At 48.8% G+C, this 26,234-nt stretch overlaps 1 protein-coding gene across 2 annotated transcripts in view; it reads left to right on the forward strand.

Moving 5' to 3' along the window:
• LOC140426033 (atrial natriuretic peptide receptor 2-like) overlaps window positions 1–23,060 on the forward strand; it is a 130,848-nt gene extending 107,788 nt beyond the window's left edge. Inside the window, exon 23 of one of the 2 annotated variants that reach the window (XM_072510327.1) lies at window positions 21,093–23,060. In XM_072510327.1, the coding sequence (XP_072366428.1) occupies window positions 21,093–21,152 (60 nt within the window). In that variant the 3' untranslated portion in view covers window positions 21,153–23,060. The remainder of the gene's footprint in view (window positions 1–21,092) is intronic. The other variant, XM_072510328.1, reaches the window with a different exon arrangement.
• The last annotated feature ends 3,174 nt before the right edge of the window (window positions 23,061–26,234 follow it).

Raw genomic sequence — 26,234 nt, forward strand, 5'->3', positions numbered from 1 at the left:
CACGCAGACACAGGGAGAACGTGCAGACTCCGCACAGACAGTGACCCAAGCCGGGAATCGAACCTGGAGTCGGGACCCTGGAGCTGTGAATCATTTGTGTTAACCACTGTGCTACCGCGCTGCCCGATTAATTCCTTGTAAATGTCCGAAACCTTCCCCTCCCCTATTCCGTCCTCCGACAACAGCTTGTTCTGCAACACCGGAGGCCGCAGCCCCGGGAATGATATAGCTCTCTCCTCACGAAATCCGGTGCCTGCAGGTATCTGAAGCCATTCCCCTTGGGCAACTCATACATTTCCTCCAACCCCATGAATTTCCCCCTCTAAACAAGTCCCTAAAGTGCTCGAGCCCCACCTGCCGCCACTGCCCGGAACCTCGGAACCAGCCCTGCCTGTAGGCACAAACCTCGGGTGGTCGCGTTTTGGCGCCCACAGTGACATGCTCTCCAGGCCAAATTGTAGCCGGCACCGACTCCACACCCTCAAAGCTGATGCCACTACTGGCCTCACAGAGTACTTGTCCGGCGAGAACAGAACAGGTGCCGACAACAATGCCCTCAAACCCGTCCCCCTACATGACGCCGCCTCCAGCTGTCCCCCAGCCAATCCCTCCTTTACATCCCATTTCCTCACCATCGCAATATGTCAAACTCTGGGCCACAAGGTGGTCGCTAATAAATCCAATTATAAGTATTCAAGAGAAGCTTCTTTATCCAGAGTCTGGTTAGAATGTGCAACGTGCTGCCATACTATGTCATTGAGATGAACAGCACAGATCAATTTAAGGGGAAGCTGGATAGGTTCATGAGGGAGAAAAGAACATGCCCGATAGGATGAGATGAAATAGGCTGTAAGAAAGCTGGTGTGGAACATGGCGTCAACCAATTGGCTGAATGGTCTGTTCCTGTGTTCTAATTTCGATGTAAATAGAGTAGCAATGTATTTGCTAAAATTACCCCAGGCACCCCCAAATATGAAGGGGGACATTGTTTTCCAATGACCCCCAGCTTGAAATGTGCAAATGTGGACATTAGGTAAGGAAAAGGCAATCAAAAACACTACATTTTATTTTGCCGCAAACTATCAAATAATCCATTCAATTCAATCATGGTTGTATCTTACCTCCATTTACCAGCCTGCTTTAATAACCTTTGCTGAACAAAATCTATGCATTTTAGTTTGAAAGTTGTCAACTGAAGTCAAGGAAGGTACAATTACTCTCTCAGTGACCTTGGAAATTTACAAGCCATTTATTTTCACTTGCAAATTTGGACACAGAAAATAAGTGAAAACCTTAAAACACTGGCCAATTAAATAAAATCCCCTCAGTATCTAAATGTCACATTCGGGCTCTTGGATATCTATGAGTAATGTCATGAGGGAGCCATTAATATATACAGATTTCACATGTTCAAGATTTTTTCTTTCAAAATGTGAGTGAAATAAATGCTTTAGTTCTTGTAGGCTGCTTTCAAATAAATCTAATAATGGCTTAAGCAGTTCAGGACAGAGTTTTAGAACACGTGTTATAACCATGAAATTTACATTTGGTAAGAGAAAAGCCAGAATTGTTGGCCTTTGTGATTCACTTTTGCTGCTGGCAGCGCACCCCGCCCGTGGATTTCCTGGGGGCGTGGGGTGTCTTCAATAGGAAATCCCAACGACAAGGGGCGGGTGTAGCTAATCCCGCCTCCAGCGAGAAACGCGCAGCTGGGGGGGGGGGGGGGGGGGGGGGGGGGGCGGAGAATCCAGTCCAAAGTCTTGCCTTTATATGGTGACTTTTAGGATGTCCCAAAGCACTTTTACAGCTAATGAGATACTTTGAAGTCTTGTAATGTGGGAAAGACAGCAACCGATGTGTGCACAGCAAGAATCTTCAAACAACAGTGATAATAGGATCATACATTCATAAGATATAGGAACAGCAGTAGGCCACTCAGCTCCTCGCAGGCTTTGCCATACACTATGATCATGCTTGGTTGGATTGTGCCTTTGACTCCACTTTCCTGTCTGCCCCCATAACCCTTGACACCCTTGTCTATCAAGAATCTATCTAACTCAGCCTTGAATGTGTTCAATGACCCAGTCTCCACTTCTCATTGGCTAAAGGAATTCCAAAGACTAACAATGCTTTGAGAGAAGAAATCCACTCTCATCTCAATCCTAAATGGGGGGCTGCTTATTCTGAAACGGCTCCCCCCTGTTCTAGGTTCCCCGGTGATGGGAAGCATCCTCTTGGTATTTACCCCATCAAGCTCCCCCAGAATCTTATTTGTTTCAATAATGGGCTAGATTCTCCTGTTACCCAGCCACAAATTTCTTGGCAGTACCCCGTTCACTGGTGGCAGGATTGTCTCTTGCCACCCCTTGTCAATGGGATTTCCCATTGAAGCCACCCCATGCCGCCGGGAAATGGGTGGGCGGGGTGCGCTGCCGGTGGGAAGAGTGAGTGGCAACAGCAGGAGAATTCTGGACAATGTTTCTTTTAAACTCCAATGAGTATAGAACATAGAACAAAGAACAACACAGTACAGGAACAGGCCCTTCGGCCCTCCCAGCCTGTACCCATGATCCCACTCTTGGCCAAAACCCTTAGCACTTCCAAGTGCTGTATCCCTCTATACCCATCCTATCCATGTCTTTGTCAAGATGTCTTTTGATCGCCGTTAGTGTATTTGCTTCCACAACCTCCCCTGGCAGCCCCTTCCAGGCACTCACCACCCTCTGTGTAAAAAACCTGCCTCACATTTTCTCTAAACCTTGCCCCACGGACCTTAAACCTATGCCTCCTGGTGACTGACCCCTCCACTCTAGTAAAGAGTGCCTGCCCCATCCTATGAAGGCAAGCATTCCGTATGCTTTCTTGACTACCTTGTCCACTTGTGTTGCCACTTTCAAAGATCTGTGGGCCTGCACGCCCAGATCTCCCTGACTTTCTATATTCCTAAGAGTTTTGCCATTTACGGTATATTTCCCCTCTCTGTTAGACCTACCAAAATGCATTACCTCACGTTTGTCCAGATTAAACTTCTTTTGCCATTTCTCTGCCCAGGTCTCCAACCTATCGATGTCCTGCTGTATCCTCTGACAAGCCTCAACACTATCTGTCATTCCACCAACCTCAGCGTCATCCGCGAACTTACTAATCAGACCAGCTACATTTTCCTCCAAATCGTTTATGTATACTACAAACAACCCAACCTGCTATACCTTTCCTCAGAAACCAACCCCTTCATCCTAAATCAGCCGAGTGAATCTAATCTGAACTGTTTCCAATACAACTATACCCTATCTTAAAGTATACAGCACTGTGCAATGAGCAGGCAATCTGTTTTGTTGGTGTTGACTGAAGCATAAAGATTGACCAGGGAGTACGCCCCTGCTCTGCTTCAAAATAGTGACATATAGAACATAGAACTGTACAGCACAGTGCAGGCCCTTCGGCCCACGATGTTGTGCCGAACTAGTCTGAAACTATCTTTTAATGTCCACCTGAGAGAGCAGATAGGACCTCGTTTTAGCACCTCACCTGAAAGTTAGCACATAAATCAGTGCGGCACTCCCTCAATACTTCACTGGGAATCGGCCTAGATTTGGATAAACAACATGGAAAACACATTGATGCACGATCAATGACCACTAAAGCGAGGTTGTAGTCCAACTGAAGGCTTTAATAAGCTAGATGTTTCCCCCAGCAGCTCAGGTACAGAATGAAGGCTGCTGGGACGGCACGGGTTCTTGTACCCCGCCTAGCAGGGCGGAGCTATCATACATTCTAACCAATAGAAAGCATACAATTTCCGCCAATGGTGCTTTAGCCTATCAGGTACCGTAATACCTATAATACCACATTCACCCTCTGTTAAAAAAGAGTCCGGCGGGGGTGGCCTGAAACTACAAAACATGGCAACGTGGTATAATTAGTTATGGAGGTACCGTAATACCTCCGTACAGTGTTTAGTAACTATTTACAAGTCTGGTAGCTAAGTACATTTGATGGTTTATATTTACAGTTTACAATTAAAATGAAGCAATCAGTTGATCGGGGGCCCTGGTCATCCTCTGTGATCGTCGGAGCTTTGGTGGTGAGTCCGGTGGAGGCTCGGGCGTCTGTGACTCCGGGAGCGTGGCTTCGATCTCCATGGTAGCTTTGGCACCCCTAGACGGCGCTGGTGGGGAAAACGGTTGACCTGGGAAGGGTGCGCCTGCGGGGGGCATCGGTGGGTGGGGGGGGTGCCTAGACAGGGCCGGCGGAAGGACCGATCCTACTGTAAGGTGCTGCGGTGGAGGGGAGGGTGGGACTGGTGGCTGGGATGTGCGTGGGGTTCCGGTGGGTGCCAGGTCCCATAGGGAGACCGTATCTTGTCGGCCGTCGGGGTACGCCAGGTAGGTGTACTGGGGGTTAGTATGGAGCAGATGGACCCTCTCGACCAACGGGTCTGACTTGTGCGCCCGCACATGTTTTCGCAGCAGGATGGGTCTGGGTGCTGCCAGCCAGGTCGGGAGCGAAGGCCCAGAGGTAGACTTCCTAGGGAAGACAAGGAGACATTCATGGGGTGTCTGATTGGTGGTCGTACAAAGCAGTGACCGGCTGGAGTGGAGGACATCCGGGAGACATTCTTGCCATTGGGAGACTGGGAGGTTCCTGCACCGTAGGGCCAGTAGGATGCTCTTCCAGACCGTTCCGTTCTCCCTCTCTACCTGCCCATTACCCCGGGGGTTGTAACTGGTCGTCCTGCTCGACACAATGCCCTTGCTGAACAGGAATTGACGCAGTTCGTCGCTCACAAAGGGGGACCCCCTATCACTGTGTATGTATGCGGGGAACCTGAACAGTGAAAAGATGCTACGGAGAGCCTTGATGACGGTGGTTGCGGTCATGTCAGGGCAGGGGATGGCGAATGGGAACCGGGAGTACTCATCAATCACGTTCAGGAAGTACATGTTGCAGTCGCTGGAGGGGAGGGGGCCTTTGAAGTCCATGCTGAAGCGTTCAAAGGGACGGGAAGTCTTTATCAGGTGCGCTTTCTCTGGTCGGTAGAAGTGCGGTTTGCACTCTGTGCAGATTTGGCAGTCCCTGGTGGCTGTCCTGACCTCGTCGATGGAGTAGGGCAGATTGCGGGTCTTGACAAAATGGAAAAAGCGAGTGACCCCCGGGTGGCAGAGGCCCTCATGGAGGGCTCGGAGGCGGTCCACTTGTGCGGTGGCACATGTGCCGCGGGACATGGCGTCAGGAGGCTCTTTTAGCTTCCCGGGATGATACAAGATCTCGTAGTTGTAGGTGGAGAGTTCGATCCTCCACTGCAAGATCTTGTCGTTTTTTATCTTGCCCCGCTGTGCATTATCAAACATGAAAGCAGCCGACCGTTGGTCCGTGAGGAGAGTAAATCTCCTGCCGGCCAGGTAATGCCTCCAATGTTGCACAGCTTCTACTGTGGCCTGGGCCTCCTTTTCGACTGAGTGGCGGATTTTAGAAGCATGGAGGGTACGAGAGAAGATGGCCACAGATCTGCCCGCTTGGTTGAGTTTTGCCGCCAGAGCTACGTCGGACGCATCACTCTCCACCTGGAAGGGGAAGGACTCGTCGATGGCATGCATCGTGGCCTTTGCAATGTCTGCTTTGATGCGGCTGAAGGCCTCGCGGGCCTCTATAGACAGGGGAAAAGCTGTGGATTGGATCTGGGGACGGGCCTTGTCCGCGTAGTTAGGGACCCACTGGGCGTAGTAGCTAAAAAACCCGAGGCAACGTTTCAGGGCCTTGGAGCAGCGAGGGAGAGGGAACTCCATAAGAGGGCGCATGCGTTCAGGGTCGGGGCCTATAACTCCATTTCACACTACGTAGCCGAGGATGGCTAGGCGGTCGGTGCTAAACACGCATTTATCCTTCTTGTATGTAAGGTTAAGGATTTTAGAGCTCTGGAGATATTTTCGGAGGTTGGTGTCGTGGTCCTGCTGGTCATGGTCGCAGATGGAGACATTATCGAGATACGGGAATGTTGCCCGTAAGCCGTACCGGTCAACCATTCATAGAACATAGAACATAGAACATAGAAAATACAGCACAGAACAGGCCCTTCGGCCCACGATGTTGTGCCGAACCTTTGTCCTAGATTAATCATAGATTATCATTGAATTTACAGTGCAGAAGGAGGCCATTCGGCCCTTTGAGTCTGCACCGGCTCTTGGAAAGAGCACCCTACCCAAACTCAACAACTCCACCCAACACCAAGGGCAATTTGGACATTAAGGGCAATTTATCACGGCCAATCCACCTAACCCGCACATCTTTGGACTGTGGGAGGAAACTGGAGCACCCGGAGGAAACCCACGCAGACACGGGGAGGATGTGCAGACTCCGCACAGACAGTGACCCAAGCCGGAATCGAACCTGGGACCCTGGAGCTGTGAAGCAATTGTGCTATCCACAATGCTACCGTGCTGCCCTTAAGAACAAATAAATCTACACTATATCATTCTACCGTAATCCATGTACCTATCCAATAGCTGCTTGAAGGTCCCTAATGTTTCTGACTCAACTACTCCCCCAGGCAGTGCATTCCATGCCCCCACTACTCTCTGGGTAAAGAACCTACCTCTGATATCCCTCCTATATCTTCCACCTTTCACCTTAAATTTATGTCCCCTTGTAATGGTTTGTTCCACCCGGGGAAAAAGTCTCTGACTGTCTACTCTATCTATTCCCCTGATCATCTTATAAACCTCTATCAAGTCGTCCCTCATCCTTCTCCGTTCTAATGAGAAAAGACCTAGCACCCTCAACCTTTCCTCGTAAGACCTACTCTCCATTCCAGGCAACATCCTGGTAAATCTTCTTTGCACCTTTTCCAAAGCTTCCACATCCTTCCTAAAATGAGGCGACCAGAACTGTACACAGTACTCCAAATGTGGCCTTACCAAAGTTTTGTACAGCTGCATCATCACCTCAAGGCTCTTAAATTCAATCCCTCTGTTAATGAACGCGAGCACACCATAGGCCTTCTTCACAACTCTATCCACTTGAGTGGCAACTTTCAAAGACCCCAAGATCTCTCTGCTCCTCCACATTGCCAAGAACTCTACCGTTAACCCTATATTCCGTATTCATATTTGTCCTTCCAAAATGGACAACCTCACACTTTTCAGGGTTAAACCCCATCTGCCACTTCTCAGCCCAGCTCTGCATCCTATCTATGTCTCTTTGCAGCCGACAACAGCCCTCCTTACTATCCACAACTCCACCAATCTTCGTATCGTCTGCAAATTTACTGACGCACCCTTCAACTCCCTCATCCAAGTCATTAATGAAAATCACAAACAGCAGAGGACCCAGAACTGATCCCTGCGGTACGCCACTGGTAACTGGGATCCAGGCTGAATATTTGCCATCCACCACCACTCTCTGACTTCTATCGGTTAGCCAGTTCGTTATCCAACTGGCCAAATTTCCCACTATCCCATGCCTCCTTACTTTCTGCATAAGCCTACCATGGGGAACTTTATCAAATGCCTTACTAAAATCCATGTACACTACATCCACTGCTTTACCTTCATCCACATGCTTGGTCACCTCCTCAAAGAATTCAATAAGACTTGGAAGGCAAGACCTACCCCTCACAAATCCGTGCTGACTATCCCTAATCAAGCAGTGTCTTTCCAGATGCTCAGAAATCCTATCCTTCAGTACCCTTTCCATTACTTTGCCTACCACCGAAGTAAGACTAACTGGCCTATAATTCCCAGGGTTATCCCTAGTTCCTTTTTTGAACAGGGGCACGACATTCGCCACTCTCCAATCCCCTGGTACCACCCCTGTTGACAGTGAGGACGAAAAGATCATTGCCAACGGCTCTGCAATTTCATCTCTTGCTTCCCATAGAATCCTTGGATATATCCCGTCAGGCCCGGGGGACTTGTCTATCCTCAAGTTTTTCAAAATGCCCAACACATCTTCCTTCCTAACAAGTATTTCCTCGAGCTTACCAATCTGTTTCACACTGTCCTCTCCAACAATATCGCCCCTCTCATTTGTAAATACAGCAGAAATGTACTCGTTCAAGACCTCTCCTATCTCTTCAGACTCAATACACAATCTCCCGCTACTGTCCTTGATCGGACCTACCCTCGCTCTAGTCATTCTCATATTTCTCACATATGTGTAAAAGGCCTTGGGGTTTTCCTTGATCCTACCCGCCAAAGATTGTTCATGCCCTCTCTTAGCTCTCCTAATCCCTTTCTTCAGTTCCCTCCTGGCTATCTTGTATCCCTCCAATGCCCTGTCTGAACCTTGTTTCCTCAGCCTTACATAAGTCACCTTTTTCCTCTTAACAAGACATTCAACCTCTCTTGTCAACCATGGTTCCCTCCCTCGATCATCTCTTCCCTGTCTGACAGGGACACCCATATCAAGGACACGTAGCACCTGTTCCTTGAACAAGTTCCACATTTCACTTGTGTCCTTCCCTGCCAGCCTATGTTCCCAACTTATGCACTTCAATTCTTGTCTGACAACATCGTATTTACCCTTCCCCCAATTGTAAACCTTGCCCTGTTGCACGTACCTATCCCTCTCCATTACTAAAGTGAAAGTCACAGAATTGTGGTCACTATCTCCAAAATGCTCCCCCACTAACAAATCTATCACTTGCCCTGGTTCATTACCCAGTACTAAATCCAATATTGCCCCTCCTCTGGTCGGACAATCTACATACTGTGTTAGAAAAGCTTCCTGGACACACTGCACAAACACCACCCCATCCAAACTATTTGATCTAAAGAGTTTCCACTCAATATTTGGGAAGTTAAAGTCGCCCATGACTACTACCCCATGACTTCTGCACCTTTCCAAAATCTGTTTCCCAATCTGTTCCTCCACATCTCTGCTACTATTGGGGGGCCTATAGAAAACTCCTAACAAGGTGACTGCTCCTTTCCTATTTCTGACTTCAACCCATACTACCTCATTAGGGTGATACTCCTCAAACTGCCTTTCTGCAGCTGTTATACTATCTCTAATTAATAATGCCACCCCCCCCACCTCATTTACCACCCTCCCTAATCTTATTGAAACATCTATAACCAGGGACCTCCAACAACCATTTCTGCCCCTCTTCTATCCAAGTTTCCGTGATGGCCACCACATCGTAGTCCCAAGTACCGATCCATGCCTTAAGTTCACCCACCTTATTCCTGATGCTTCTTGCGTTGAAGTATACACACTTCAACCCATCTCCGTGCCTGCAAGTACTCTCCTTTGTCAGTGTTCCCTTCCCCACTGCCTCACTACACGCTTTGGAGTCCTGAATATCGGCTACCTTAGTTGCTGGACTACAAATCCGGTTCCCATTCCCCTGCCAAATTAGTTTAAACCCTCCCGAAGAGTACTAGAAAACCTCCCTCCCAGGATATTGGTGCCCCTCTGGTTCAGATGCAACCCGTCCTGCTTGTACAGGTCCCACCTTCCCCTGAATGCGCTCCAATTATCCAAATACCTGAAGCCCTCCCTCCTACACCATTCCTGCAGCCACGTGTTCAACTGCACTCTCTCCCTATTCCTAGCCTCGCTATCACGTGGCACCGGCAACAAACCAGAGATGACAACTCTGTCTGTCCTGGCTTTTAACTTCCAGCCTAACTCCCTAAACTTGTTTATTACCTCCACACCCCTTTTCCTACCTCTGTCGTTGGTACCAATGTGCACCACGACTTCTGGCTGCTCCCCCTCCCCCTTAAGGATCCTGAAGACACGATCCGAGACATCCCTGGCCCTGGCACCCGGGAGGCAACATACCTTCTGGGAGTCTCGCTCGCGACCACAGAATCTCCTATCTATTCCCCTAACCATTGAATCTCCTACAACTATTGCTTTTCTATTCTCCCCCCTTCCCTTCTGAGCCCCAGAGCCAGACTCAGTGCCAGAGACCTGGCCGCTAGGGCCTTCCCCCGGTAGGTCATCCCCCCCAACAGCATCCAAAACGGTATACTTGTTTTGAAGGGGAACGGCCACGAGGGATCCCTGCACTGTCTGCCTGTTTGTTTTTTCCCCCTGACTGTAACCCAGCTATTCTTGTCCTGTGCCTTGGGTGTGGTTACCTCCCTGTAACTCTTCTCAATCACCCCCTCTGCCTCCCGGATGATCCGAAGTTCATCCAGCTTCAGCCCCAGTTCCCTAACACGGTCTTTGAGGAGCTGAAGTTGGGTGCACTTCCCGCAGGTATAGTCAGCGGGGACACCGGTGGTATCCCTCACCACCCACATCCTACAGGAGGAGCATGTAACTGGCCTAGCCTCCATCCCCTCTTACCTTACAGAATATAGCTGCCGTGTGGACTAACTAGATCTCCGCCCTCCGACTCTGCTCCCAGTCAGCTACACTTTCTGTAAACTCCTGGCTCTCTTCTCGCTCTTTGTGGAAATGTAGGAAATGAAATGAAAGGAGCACCTTACTCCCTCCTCACCTAACTCCCTCGGTCACCAAACTCTCACTATCACACTCAAATGCACCAAATTCAGCACTCCCTCGGTCACCAAACTCTCACTATCACACTCAAATGCACCAAATTCAGCACTCCCTCGGTCACCAAACTCTCACTATCACACTCAAATGCACCAAATTCAGCACTCAGTGCAAACAAAGTCTGCACTGTAGGGGATCACTTTTATACTGTGAATCTACCTCTGAAAAACTGGCCTAATCCAATTAACTAATTAACAAGCTCCAGCTGCAAGTGCCTCCAAGTAGAAGCCTGTTTAAAGCTGATTGAAAATTCACCTTCTTCTAAACCAAACAGCAACTTTTAAGTTAATTAACTAAATAAAAGAAAGACTAAACTTTAGATAAAAATGAAGCCTTGTACTCCCTCGGTCCATCTCGCGCTGGAAGACCGAGACCCCGTTGGTGACACCGAAGGGAACCCTTAAGAAGTGATCAAGCCGCCCATCTGCCTCGAAGGCAGTGTATTTGCGGTCACTAGTACGGATGGGGAGCTGGTGGTAGGCGGACTTGAGACCCACCGTGGAGAAGACCTTATAATGTGCAATCCTTTTTACCAGGTCGGATATGCGGGGGAGAGGGTATGCGTCCAGCTGAGTAAACCTGTTGATGGTCTGACTGTAGTCGATGACCATCCTATGATCCTGTGCTTCTCCCCGGTCTTTACCACCACTACTTGGGCTCTCCAGGGGCTGTTACTGGCTTCAATTACCCCTTCCCTCAGTAGCCTTTGGACCTCGGCCTAAAGATCCGGTCCTGGGCACTGTAGCGTCTGCTCCTGGTGGCGATGGGTTTGCAATCCGGAGTGAGGTTCGCAAACAGGGAAAGCAGGTCGACCTTAAGAGTCACGAGGCCGCAGACAGTAAGGGGGGGTATAGGGCCGCCGAATTTGAAGGTCAGACTTTGAAGGTTACACTGGAAGTCTAAACCCAGGAGTGTAACCATGCAGAGGTGGGGAAGGATGTAGAGACGGAAATTTTTTAACTCCCTTCCCTGGACTGTGAGGTTTGCTACACAAAACCCCTTTATCTCCACTGAGTGGGAACCGGAAGCCAGGGAAATGTTTTGATTAATGGGGTGGATGAGGAGAGAACAGCGCCTTACCGTGTCAGGGTGTGTGAAGCTCTCCGTGCTCCCAGATTCGATTAGGCAGGACGTCTCGTGCCCGTTGATGAATACGGTCGTCGTAGCAGTTGAGAGTGTTCGAGGCCGAGACTGATCCAGAGTCACCGAGGCTAATCGCAGCAGTTGAGAGTTCTTTTCGGGCAGTGCGTGGTCAGCCAAGCTAGTGTCCTGGGGGTTCATCCAAGATGGCGGCTCCCATTGGTCGCACATGGCTGGGGGTGCACAAAATGGTGGCGCCCATCCCTCCAATGTGTCGTCCACGGAACAAGATGGCGGCGCCCGGGGTCTGCACATGGCCCCAGGATATGAAGATGGCGGCGACCGCTGGCTGCACGGGGCCCGTGGAGAAGTTTGTGGTTGCGGTCCGCATTCGCCGCTGGAGACCGCGGCCACCGCTCGGGCCTGACATACCCCCACAAAATGGCCCTTTTTGCCGCATCCCTTGCAGGTGGATGCGCGGGCCAGGCAGCGCTGGCGGGGGTGCTTGGCCTGCCCGCAAATGTAGCAGCGGGGCCCCTCGGGGTTGCCAGGCCACCTTGCAGTGCAGGCCTGTGGGGGAATGGGGGAAGTCTCGGGGTCGGCCGTGGAGGGGTTCCACGCTGCCCAGGGAACTGCCGCACGGTCGGGAACATAAGTGCGGGCGTTCCTGGAGGCCACGTCCAGGGAGCCTGCAAGGTCCCATGCCTCCCTGAGACCCAGGGTGTCCTTTTCTAACAGACGCTGGCGGATTTGAGAAGATAGCATACCTGCCACAAAAGCGACCCGGACTAAGAGTTCCATGTGTTCGCTCGCCGAAACTTGCGGGCAGTTGCAGCTTCTTCCCAACACCAGGAGTGCACGGTAGAATTCCTCCAGCGATTCCCCAGGGGTTTGTCACCTTGTTGTAAGCAGGTGCCGGGCGTAGACCTGGTATACCGGGCGAATATAGTGTCCTTTTAGCAGCTCTATTCCTGCATCGAAGTCTTCCGCTTCCTCGATGAGGGCGTAAATCTCCGGGCTCACCCTTGAGTGCAGGACGTGCAGTTTGTGCTCTCCCGTGGGTGCGTTTTCGGCCGTCTCGAGATACCCTTTAAAGCACGCCAGCCAGTGCTTAAAGATTGCCGCTGAGTTCGCCGCGTGGGGGCTAAGTTGCAGACACTCCGGCTTGATTCGGAGATCCATCCTTTCTTCTTAAATAAACTAGCTTATTAAATTGATGCACGATCAATGACCACTAAAGCGAGGTTGTAGTCCAACTGAAGACTTTAATAAGCTTGATGTTTCCCCCAGCAGCTCAGGTACAGAATGAAGGCTGCTGGGGCGGCACGGGTTCTTATACCCCCCCTAGCAGGGCGGAGATATCATACATTCTAATCAATAGAAAGCATACAGTTTCCACCAATGGTGCTTTAGCCTATCAGATACCGTAATACCTATAATACCACACACATTCCATTCGAGCTTGTGCTGAAATGCATTAGATATCAACCAGTCTCACCTCACACACCCAGGGATAATCACGTCATCCATTAACTATCCATCTATCTGGCTACAATTCCTTTGGGCAAAGAGGATGTCATTGAAACTGATTTGTGGGCTAAATGGACACACCATGTCTGGAGCTAGGCTTGTGTAATCTGGCATGCTGCATTGTGCAGTTAAACCCCAGAGGGTGAAAAGCTAAAGATTCCACTTGAGAGTGCTCACAGCTGGTTAGCACATCAAAATCCCTGGAAGGTTCAGCTGTTTTAAAACTGGATATGTAGCGGCTAATTGCACCATTTGCCACTCAAACGAATACTCATGCTACCCAATTACTGCTTTCTGCAAAAGATCATCTTCAGAAATGCTGTCTCTATTTCAGATTTTAACTTGCCAGGATTTTGTACCTTTTGATCAAGAACGAAATATCTCGATGCAGACCCTGCATGTAACTTAATGCCACAGCCGGTGTATTTACCCATTTATATTGCAGTCAGAATCTAAACGCTTTCAGGGAGTGGCTTAAATAGACAGTCAGAGATGTGCTGTGAAAGAGAATCTCAAGACTATTAGTTTGCAGTGACCAAATTTCATACGACCATAAAAGGTGCGGCAGGAGCAGGTTATTTAGAACATAGAACATAGAACAATACAGCGCAGTACAGGCCCTTCGGCCCACAATGTTGCACCAAAACAAAAGCCATCTAACCTACACTATACCATTATCATCCATATGTTTATCCAATAAACTTTTAAATGCCCTCAATGTTGGCGAGTTCACTACTGTAGCAGGTAGGGCATTCCACGGCCTCACTACTCTTGGCGTAAAGAACCTACCTCTGACCTCTGTCCTATATCTATTACCCCTCAGTTTAAGGCTATGTCCCCTCGTGCTAGCCATTTCCATCCGCGGGAGAAGGCTCTCACTGTCCACCCTATCTAACCCTCTGATCATTTTGTATGCCTCTATTAAGTCTCCTCTTAACCTTCTTCTCTCTAACGAAAACAACCTCAAGTCCATCAGCCTTTCCTCATAAGATTTTCCCTCCATACCAGGAAACATCCTGGTAAATCTCCTCTGCACCCGTTCCAAAGCCTCCACGTCCTTCCTATAATGCGGTGACCAGAACTGTACGCAATACTCCAAATGCGGCCGTACCAGAGTTCTGTACAGCTGCAACATGACCTCCTGACTCCGGAACTCAATCCCTCTACCAATAAAGGCCAACACTCCATAGGCCTTCTTCACCACCCTATCAACCTGGGTGGCAACTTTCAGGGATCTATGTACATGGACACCTAGATCCCTCTGCTCATCCACACTTTCAAGAACTTTTCCATTAGCCAAATATTCCACATTCCTGTTATTCCTTCCAAAGTGAATCACCTCACACTTCTCTACATTAAACTCCATTTGCCACCTCTCAGCCCAGCACTGCAGCTTATCTATATCCCTCTGTAACCTGCTACTTCCTTCCACACTATCGACAACACCACCGACTTTAGTATCGTCTGCAAATTTACTCACCCACCCTTCTGCGCCTTCCTCTAGGTCATTGATAAAAATGACAAACAGCAACGGCCCCAGAACAGATCCTTGTGGTACTCCACTTGTGACTGTATTCCATTCTGAACATTTCCCATCAACCACCACCCTCTGTCTTCTTTCAGCTAGCCAATTTCTGATCCACATCTCTAAATCACCCTCAATCCCCAGCCTCCGTATTTTCTGCACTAGCCTACCGTGGGGAACCTTATCAAACGCTTTGCTGAAATCCATATACACCACATCAACTGCTCTACCCTCGTCTACCTGTTCAGTCACCTTCTCAAAGTACTCGATAAGGTTTGTGAGGCATGACCTACCCTTCACAAAGCCATGCTGACTATCCCTGATCATATTATTCCTATCTAGATGATTATAAATCTTGTCTCTTATAATCCCCTCCAAGACTTTACCCACTACAGACGTGAGGCTCACCGGTCTATAGTTGCCGGGGTTGTCTCTGCTCCCCTTTTTGAACAAAGGGACCACATTTGCTATCCTCCAGTCCTCTGGCACTATTCCTGTAGCCAATGATGACATAAAAATCAAAGCCAATGGTCCAGCAATCTCTTCCCTGGCCTCCCATAGAATCCTAGGATAAATCCCATCAGGTCCCGGGGACTTATCTATTTTCAGCCTGTCCAGAATTGCCAACACCTCTTCCCTACGTACCTCAATGCCATCTAATCTATTTACCTGGAGCTCAGCATTCTCCTCCACAACATTATCTTTTTCCTGAGTGAATACTGACGAAAAATATTCATTTAGTATCTCGCCTATCTCTTCAGACTCTACACACAACTTCCCATCCCTGTCCTTGACTGGTCCTACTCTTTCCCTAGTCATTCGCTTATTCCTGACATACCTATAGAAAGCTTTTGGGTTTTCCTTGATCCTTCCTGCCAAATACTTCTCATGTCCCCTCCTTGCTCGTCTTAGCTCTCTCTTTAGATCCTTCCTCGCTACCTTGTAACTATCCATCGCCCCAACTGAATCTTCACACCTCATCTTCACATAGGCCTCCTTCTTCCTCTTAACAAGAGATTCCACTTCTTTGGTAAACCACGGTTCCCTCGCTCGGCACCTTCCTCCCTGCCTGACCGGTACATACTTATCAAGAACACGCAGTAGCTGATCCTTGAACAAGCTCCACTTATCCAGTGTGTCCAACACTTGCAGCCTACTTCTCCACCTTATCCCCCCCCAAGTCACGTCTAATGGCATCATAATTTCCCTTCCCCCAGCTATAACTCTTGCCCTGCGGTGTATACTTATCCCTTTCCATCCTTAACGTAAACGTCACCGAATTGTGGTCACTCTCCCCAAAGTGCTCACCTACCTCCAAATCCAACACCTGGCCCGGTTCATTACCCAAAACCAAATCCAATGTGGCCTCGCCTCTTGTTGGCCTGTCAACAAACTATGTCAGGAAACCCTCCTGCACACACTGTACAAAAAACGACCCATCTAATGTACTCGAACTATATCTTTTCCAGTCAATATTTGGAAAGTTAAAGTCTCCCATAATAACTACCCTGTTACTTTCGCTCTTATCCAGGATCATCCTCGCCACCCTTTCCTCTACATCCCTAGAACTATTTGGAGGCCTATAGAAGACTCCCAACAGTGTGACCTCTCCTTTCATGTTTCTAACCTCAGCCCATACTACCTCGGAAGATGTGTCCCCATCTAGCATCCTCTCCGCCACCGTAATACTGCTCTTGACTAGCAGCGCCACACCTCCCCCTCTTTTGCCTCCTTCTCTGAGCTTACTAAAACACCTAAACCCCGGAACCTGCAACATCCATTCCTGTCCCTGCTCTATCCATGTCTCCGAAATGGCCACAACATCGAAGTCCCAGGTACCAACCCATGCTGCCAGTTCCCCTACCTTATTTCGTATACTCCTGGCATTGAAGTAGACACACTTCAAACCACCTACCTGAACACTGGCCCCCTCCTGCGACGTCAAATCTGAGCTCCTGACCTCTATACTCTCATTCTCCCTTACCCTAAAACTACAATCCAGGTTCCCATGCCCCTGCTGCATTAGTTTAAACCCCCCCCAAAGAGCACTAACAAACCTCCCCCCCAGGATATTTGTGCCCCGCAGGTTCAGATGTAGACCATCCTGTCTGTAGAGGTCCCACCTTCCCCAGAAAGAGCCCCAGTTATCCAGAAATCTGAATCCCTCCCGCCTGCACCATCCCTGTAGCCACGTGTTTAATTGCTCTCTCTCCCTATTCCTCATCTCACTATCACGTGGCACGGGCAACAACCCAGAGATAACAACTCTGTTTGTTCTAGTTCTGAGCTTCCATCCTAGCTCCCTGAAAGCCTGCCTGACATCCTTATCCCCTTTCCTACCTATGTCGTTAGTGCCAATGTGGACAACGACTTGGGGCTGCTCCCCCTCCCCCTTAAGGACCCGGAAAACACGATCCGAGACATCACGTACCCTTGCATCTGGGAGGCAACATACCAAACGTGAGTCTCTCTCGCTCCCACAAAATCTCCTATCTGTGCCCCTGACTATCGAGTCCCCAATTACTAATGCTCTGCTCCTCTCCCCCCTTCCCTTCTGAGCAACAGGGACAGACTCCGTGCCAGAGGCCCGTACCCCATGGCTTACCCCTGGTAAGTCCCCCCCCCCACAAGTATCCAAAGCGGTATACTTGTTTCTCAGGGGAACGACCGCAGGGGATCCCTGCACTGACTGCTTTTTCCCAGTCCCTCTTACATTTACCCATCTATCTCCAATCTTTGGTGTAACTAATTCCCTGAAGCTGCTATCTATGACCCCCTCTGCCTCCCGAATGATCCGAAGTTCTTCCAACTCCAGCTCCAGTTCCCTAACTCGGTCTTGGAGGAGCTGGAGATGGCAGCACTTCCTGCAGGTGAAATCAGCAGGGACACTAACTGCATCCCTCACCTCAAACATCCTGCAGGAGGAACATTGCACTCCCTTCCCTGCCATTCCTCTAACTTTCTACCAAGATCTGGCTAACAACTAAATTAAATTTTTTTATATAAAAAAAAATTAATAACAAGAATAAAATATGGTACTTAAATAGGTACAGACCCCTTGAGTATGTTCCTCCATTCAATCGGATCATTGCTGATCTGATTGTGACCTCATTCCACTTTCTCATCTGGCCCCTATAACCCCTGACTTTCTTGGATCATAGAAAAGTTACAGCACAGAAGGAGGCCATTCGGCCCGCCTTGTCCAGCCCGAGGACACCCAGGTGCCCTTCTAATCCCACCTTCCTGCACCCAATCCACAGCCCTGTAGATTAAGGCACCTATGGCACAGATCAAGATACCTTTTAAAAGTGTTTAGGGTCTCTGCCTCCACCACCAACTCGGGCAGTGAATTCCGGACTCCCACTACCCAATGCGTAAAAAGGTTCTTCCTCATGTCCCCGCTACACCTTCTGCCTCTTATCCTGAATCTATGTCCCCTGGGTCCGGAATTCTCCACCAAGGGAAACTATTTTATCCTGCCCACTCTATCTCTTCCCCTCATAATTTTCTGCATCTCAATTAAGTTGCCCCTCAGTCTTTGTTCCAGGGAAAATAACACCAACCTATCCAATCTCTCCTCATAGCTACACTTTTCCAGCCCTGGCAACATTCTTGTAAACCTCCTCTGCACTCTCTCCAGAGCAATAACGTCCTTCCTGTAATGTGGTGACCAGAACTCCAGACAATATTCCAGTTGTGGCCTCACCAGTGTTTTATACAATTCCAACATTATATCCTTCCGTTTATATTCTATACCTCTGCCAATGAAGGTGAGCATTCCATTAGCTTTCTTAACAATCCTGCCAATCATAAATCTGCCGAACTCATCCTTGAATAGATTCAATGACGCAGCTTCCACTGGTCTCGAGGGAAAAGCATCTCACAGGCTAATCGGGATCACAGCAGGGAAGATGTGGTCAATTAAAGGGAAAGACCAAGGCAATGGAGCAATAAGGATAATGATAACAGAGCGAGTCAGGTAGGGACAGAGCATCCAAATTTAAGAATGAAACAGAAGATAAGGCCAGAATTGACAAAAATAATGAATGACAGAACTAAATGCTCTGTAAATTAATGCTTTCACAACAACATTCAAATAGAATTAGATATGTGTGACCTAATAGCCATCACAGAGCAAGTCTGCAAGGTAACTGGAATGCTGCACTTTCAGAGACTTCCCCAAAAGGGATTTACTTAGTGAACTTCAAGAGCAGCAACATGTTTGCAGCTAGCTCTAGGCTACCTCTGCTTAGGCGACCTCCTCACCCTGGTCCGATTCCTCACTGATCCCCAATTCGTCTGTCAGGTCAGGTGATCCTTACTCTGTTGTGTTGTCCTTAAAGGAACAATTAGGGCCTACCACCGAACCCATTATGAGCAAAGACTCAAAGCAGGCCCAGATCAGGGCCTGGTGAGATAAATGCTCCAAGCTAGGATTGCACGGGATGTGAGATGTTGCATTATGCAGACCCTTGTAAATAAATTTAACTTACGTTTATCCTGCAGCCTCCTCAGGTTCATTATCATGACCAAGTCTGGGACCTGAATATTCAAGGATACTTGATGTTTCAGAAGAACTGAAGCTAGGAAAAATTGTTGGTGTAGCTCTGTTGATGAAGGATGACATTAGTATAAGAGTGAGAGATTACGTTTGCTCTAACGGTCAATATATAGAATCAGTTTGGATAGAGACAAAAAATAGTAAAGGTAAGAAGTCACTTGTGGGAATAGTGGCCAGACAACACAGTAACTCAATCTTTAATTGATCTCGGGCGGGACCATGAAACACGACCGCTTCAGTCCGGCCCAGCGTGTGTGCAGGTCGCAGATAAAATTCAGGCCCAGGAGTTGGTTAATGTGGGGGACATTCTGGATGAGCTTTAGATGAACGTTGGATGAGTTTATAGAAGGTGCAAACCAGATAGGAGTGCATGGAATGATTGAGGCTAGAAGTAAAAACAAAAAGCACGGAGGAGAGTTTAAAAAAAATATTTTTATTCTCCTTTTTCACATTTTCTCCCGAATTTACACCCACCAACAATAAACAATAATCAGCAACAAATATGACAATCCCCATAACAATAACAACGATCCCATCCTCCCACCAACCCCCAAACATCAGCCCTCATGTTTACATAAACAAATGACAAAAAGGAATCAGGGATTACCCATAGTCACCATTAACACACATCGGCCCCCTCCCCCCAACCCTCCCACCCATCCCCCCCAACTAATGTTCGATGTTATCCAGTTCTTGAAAGTGCACAATAAGTAGTGCCCATGACTTGTAGAACCCCTCCGAGCTTCCCCTCAATTCGAACTTAACCTTCTCAAGGGTCAAGTATTCCAACAGGTCCCCCTGCCACCCCAGGGCACAGGGTGGAGAGGCTGCTCTCCATCCCAGCAGGATCCGCCTTCGGGCGATCAGTGAGGCAAAGGCTATGATATCTGCCTCCGCACCCATTTCCAACCCTGGCTGGTCCGACACCCCGAATATGGCCTCCTGGGGACCCGGGTCCAGTTTCACGCGCACCACCTTGGAAATTAACCTAAAAACCTCCATCCAGTAATCCTCTAGCTTTGGACAGGACCAAAACATATGGACGTGATTAGCGGGCCCCCCGCCCCGCAATGCTCACACCCATCCTCTCCTCCTTCAAAAAATCGGCTAATCCTTGCCCTTGTGTGGTGCGCTCTATATACCACAGGGAGGAGAATTTTAACAGCAGGTGAATTGAGGCAGTGGCAGGAATGGATGCTGGAATATGGCCCATCCCAAGCCTGGAATGAAATGCCCCTATTACACCTGTTCAACACATTACCATTTCCCACAAGAGCATCTTCTCTGAAAGTATGGATTTGGGGGGCAGTTGTGAATATGGGATTACACCCACTGTGACCTGTTTCGATACTCCATCTCCTAATCTCGATCCACGTCCAACCCGTGCTCCCAACAGACAGAGGCGTCTCTCTTCTGACAGTCTACAGCACTTCCCAGTAGCTCTATACCTGCAAAATGGTGTTGGGGCTGGGGGGCGAATCGAAAATAACAAGACCGAGATTGATAGACGTTTCTTAGGCAAGGGTACAAAGAATGACGGAAGCAAGGCTGGTAGATGGAGTTAAAATATAGAGCAGCCACGATCTAACTGAATAGCAGAACAGGCTCAAAACGCTCCTGTTTCTGATATTTCTGGAAATATTCCACTTCATGAAAACCACCTTCTGATTATCTTTGATTATCGCATAACATGTTTGTGCTTTCCTGAAACAGAAAACAATCTAATGTTGCTGAAAGGTTCTCTTTCATTTGTTTACTGTTAAACCAACTATTTGGACTCTTGAGTAAAGCAAAACATTGGAAAGGGTTTTATTTCATTATCTGTTTACTTACTTTAAATTGAATTTGACCTTCAAAGTCACGTCACTATACTTTCCTCTTTAGGGTAAAGGAGAAATGATTACATGGTGGCTGGAAGGGAGAGAATGTGATGGATTACAATAATCAGAGTCAGAGGAAGTTCAAACGACTCATTTCCAGGTGAAGACAGCCACCCACGACTATTAAATATCCCAACAAATGTCCAAAGCTGGCCATAATAATAATTGTTTTGTATGGTGTGTAAGTCGGACTGTCTCATTGTTAAGGATTGCTCATAGCTTTGGTTTTGGAATAGCAGTGTAAGTTTGTGTTGGTCCACCATTGTTGTAATTTTAATATTTCCTACTTGTTGATAGTTTAACTTAAGCACAATTTGTGGTTGGTATCAGTTATGCAATCAGGATAAACTGCAAACAATATACAGGCTACGTAGAGGTTAATCCAAGCTTACGATGTATTGTAACGCATTAATTATTTCTCAAAAACATTCGACCGTGACAAGTAACTAGTATGGCTAGCGGAAACAACTCTTTCCTTCTTCCTTCTCTTTCCTTCTCTGTTCTCATGTCTTAACACCTTGTCAAATTATCTAGGAGGGATAGCATGGATCTACCCTTGGGAGTTTCCCCACATTGCCTCGTACACTGAGGCTTCCCAAAGGCTCTTTTTTCAGGAATGGACCTGAATGGATTATTGACAGAGCTATGTTGCCCAAGAACGATTTCCTTCCATACAAAATATCCAATAACATATTAAGTTGTTTGCCTAAAACATGGGGTAAGCATCTGCCCTGATGTTAACCAGCTATCATTGGCTTCATTGGCATTTGCAAGTACCTTCCATCCTTGATCGATCAGATCTTTGTATCACCTCTCCTAATCTCACCCTGGCTGATTCCCTGTGACTAATTTTCTCTCGTCTATCTCACCTCTGGACTACTTTCAGGGGCTCCATTGTCCAATTGGTCAGTTATTGGTGCCCAAAATGAATGTTTTTAATGACTAGCCAGTCTAAAGGTGGCACAGTGGTTAGCACTGCTGCCTCACAGCTCCAGGGTCCCGGGTTCAATTCCAGCCTCTAGTGACAGTCTGTGTGGAGTTTGCACTTTCTCCCCCTGTCTGCGTGGGTTTCCTCCGGATGCTCTGGTTTCCACCCACAGTCCAAAGATGTGCAGGTTAGGTGGATTGACCATGCTAAATTGCCCCTTAGTGTCCAAAAGGTTGGGTTGGGTTACTGGGTTCCGGGGATAGGGTGGAAGCGTGGGCTTGGGTAGGGTGCTCTTTCCAAGGGTTGGGTGCACACTCAATGGGCCGAATGGCCTCCTTCTGCACTGTAAATTCTATGATTCTAAGTGGATTAATTTCTTATCAGACAATTTAACTATTGGGTCATTCCCTAAAGTAACTTGTATTCTGCTTCCACACAGTAATTATCTTTCACATTTCAGCAAGCATGTTAATTAAGCAAGGTTAAATGAAAATCTTACACAGTTTTGTCTCATGGTAATTTGTTTGAAGTATCTAGCCAGCTGCTCTCCACGGCAAGGAGAGGCCTTGGCTGAGCAATGACTTTTTTTCGAGGTTGCTACAGGTTGATGTCACTGGATACTGCAAAAGCGATGGGCCCTGACAATATTCTGCCAATAGTCTTCTGAAGACCTGTGCTCCAGACCTTGCCACACCCATAGCCAAGCTGTTCCAGTACAGCTACAACACTGGCATCTACCCGGCAATGTGAAAAATTGCCCAGGTGTGTACTGTACACAAGAAACAGGACAAATCCAACCCAACCAATTACCGCCCAATATCCAGGCTTGGGCTGACAAGTGCCAGGCAATGACCATCTCCAACAAGAGAGTTTCTAACCTCCTCCCCTTGACATTCAATGACATTACCATCGCTGAATCCTCCACAATCAACAGCCTGGGGGTTACAATTGACCAAAACTGAACTGGACTAGCCATATGTAATACTATGGCTACCAGGGCAGGTCAAAGGCTAGGAATCCTACAGCGAGTAACTCAACCCCTGACCCCCCCCCCCCCCCCCCCAAAGCTTGTCCACCATCTACAAGGCACAAGTCAGGAGTGTGATGGAACACTCTCCACTTGCCTGGTTGAGCGCAGCTCCAACAACACTCAAGAAGCTCAACACCATCCAGGACAAAGAAGCCCGTTTGATTGCTCCCCTTCCACAAACATTCACTCCCTCCACCACCGACGCACAGTAGCAGCCGTGCAGTAACTCACCAAGGTTCCTTAGCCAGCACCTTCCAAAAGCACGACCATTACCATCTAGAAGGACAAGAGCAGCAGATACCTGGGAACCCCACCTCCTGGAGGTTCCCCTCCAAGTCGCTCACCACCCTGACTTGGAAATATATCGCCGTTCCTTCACTGTCGCTGGGGCCAAATCCTGGAACTCCATCCCTAACTGCACGGTAGGTGTACTTACATCTCACGGACTGCAGAGGTTCAAGAAGGCAGCTCACCACCACCTTCTGAAGGGCAACGATGGATGGGCAATAAATGCTGGCCTAACCAGCGACGCCCACATTCCGTAAATGAATAAAGAAAGGCGCCATCATCCCTTTGATTTGATCCTATTGAAACAAAATGCTAAACTATTTCCAATAAGACAAAACTTACAACACTACAATTTTTTAAACCTTATTTCATGCTGACTATTAAATGTATGTTTATTCTCCGCACAGTTCTAATTTCTAACACTACGAAAGGGGCAGGGACAATAAATGAATTGATTCTGTTTAAAAATCCCTTCTAAATGATCTGCAAAATAACCACAAACTGAACAACCTTTGATATATTGTTCAAATTATTAACAATGATTACAGGGAAGCTGCCTTCCCTGGGGGCTGGTTTAGCAGAGTGGGCTAAACAGCTGGCTTGTAATGCAGGACAATGCCAGCAGCGCGGGTTCAATTCCCGTACCGGCCTCCCCGAACAGGCGCCGGAATGTGGCGGCGAGGGGCTTTTCACAATAACTTCATTGAAGCCGACTTGTGACAATAAGAGATTATTATTATTATTTCATGCCCTGTACTTTCTGTTATACCAAATATTCATCAAGTTATCCTATCCATGATATGATGATCTTTCCGGCAAAGCATTCTATGCTTTTACAAATCCTCTGCGTCAAGAAATTCCTCATAACCCCTGCAACTGATCTTGGCCGAGTGGCTCAGAGCACAATGAGACCTGGGTGTCCACGTCCACCAGTCGCTGAAAGTAAGCAGGCTGGTGCAGCTGTCAGTAAAGAAAGCAAGTGGTATGTTGGCCTTCATAGTGAGTGGATTTGAGTACAGGAGCAGGGAGGTCATGCTGCAATTATACAGGGCCTTGGTGAGATGACACATGGAATATTGTGTGGAGTTTTGGCCTCCTTTTCTGAGGAAGGATATCCTGGGGCGAGATTCTCCGACCCCCTACTGGGTCGGAGAATCGCCGGGGGCTGGCGTGAATCCCGCCCCCGCCGGTTGCCGAAGTCTCCGGCACCGGATATTCGGCGGGGGCAGGAATCGCGCCGCGCCGGTTGGCGGGCCCCCCCGCTGGATTCTCCGGCCCGGATGGGCCGAAGTCCCGCCGATAAATTGCCTGTCCCGCCGGCGTAAATTAAACCACCTACCTTACCGGCGGGACAAGGCAGCGCGGGCGGGCTCCGGGGTCCTGGGGGGGGGGGGGGGGCGCGGGGCGATCTGGCCCCGGGGTGTGCCCCCACGGTGGCCTGGCCCGCGATCGGGGCCCACCGATTCGCGGGCGGGCCTGTGCCGTGGGGGCACTCTTTCCCTTCCGCCTCCGCCACGGTCTCCACCATGGCGGAGGCAGAAGAGACTCCCTCCACTGCGCATGCGTGGGAAGCTGTCAGCGGCCGCTAATGCTCCCGCGCATGCACCGCCCGGAGACGTCATTTCCGCGCCAGCTGGCGGGGCGGAAATTCGTCTGGCGCCGACCTAGCCCCTCAAGGTTGGGGCTCGGCCCCCAAAGATGCGGAGCATTCCGCACCTTTGGGGCGGCGCGATGCCCGTCTGATTTGCGCCGTTTTGGGCGCCAGTCGGCGGACATCGCGCCGTTTCCGGAGAATTTCGCCCCTTGTTCTAGAGGGAGTGAAGCGAAGGTTTACCAGACTGATTCCAGGGATGGCTGGACTGACGTATGCGGAGAGATTGGGGGGCACGGTAGCACAGTGGTCAGCACAGTTGCTTCACACCTCCAGGGACCCGGGTTCGATTCCCGGCTTGGGTCACTGTCTGTGCGGAGTTTGCACTTTCTCCCGTGTCTGCGTGGGTTTCCTCCGGGTGCTCCGGTTTCCTCCCACAGTCCAAAGACGTGCAGGTTAGGTGGACTGGCCATGCTAAATTGCCCTGAGTGTCCAAAAAGCTTAGGTGGGGTTACTGGGTTACGGGGATAGGGTGGAGATGTGGGCTTAGGTAGGGTGCTCTTTCCAAAGGCCGGTGCAGACTCAATGGGCCGAATGGCATCCTTCTGTACTGTAAATTCTATGATTCTTTGATTGAGTCAGTTAGGATTATATTCGCTGGCATTTAGAAGGATGATGAGCTTAGGGGGGGATGTCATAGAAACAGGACTAGACAGGGTAGATGCTGGAAGGATGTTCCTGATGACAGGGGACTCCCGAACTAGGGGTCACAGTCTAAGAATACAAGGAAACCATTTAGGACTGAGATGAGGAGAAATTTGTTCACCAAATGATTCCAGGGAAGAAAGGGTTGACGGATGAGGAGATATTACACAGTTTGGGCTTATACTCGCTGGAGTTTAGAAGGATGAGAGGGGATCTGTTCGAGGTGTATAAGATACTAAAAGGGATTGATAATGTAAACGTAGTCCAAACATTCCCCCTTGTGGGGCAATCTAGAACGCGAGGTCACAAACATAGTTTGAGAGGTGGTAGATTTAGAACTGAGATGAGGAGGAACTAGTTCACGGAGAGGGTGGTGAATTTGTGGAAATTGCTGCCCCCATAGTCCGGTGGAATCTGAGTCATTAAATGGTTTCATGAAGGAGATGGATATATTTCTGATTTTAAAAAACGGGTTAAAGGGATATGGGGGACAGGTGGGGAGATGGATTTGAGACCAGGAAGAGATCAGCCATGATCTGAGTGAATGGCGGAGCAGGCTTGAGGGGTTGAATTGCCGACTTCTGCTGCTCGTTCCTATGTTCCT

This window comes from Scyliorhinus torazame, chromosome 7 (genome assembly GCF_047496885.1).
Source record: "Scyliorhinus torazame isolate Kashiwa2021f chromosome 7, sScyTor2.1, whole genome shotgun sequence".
In the NCBI taxonomy this organism is placed as follows: domain Eukaryota; kingdom Metazoa; phylum Chordata; class Chondrichthyes; order Carcharhiniformes; family Scyliorhinidae; genus Scyliorhinus; species Scyliorhinus torazame.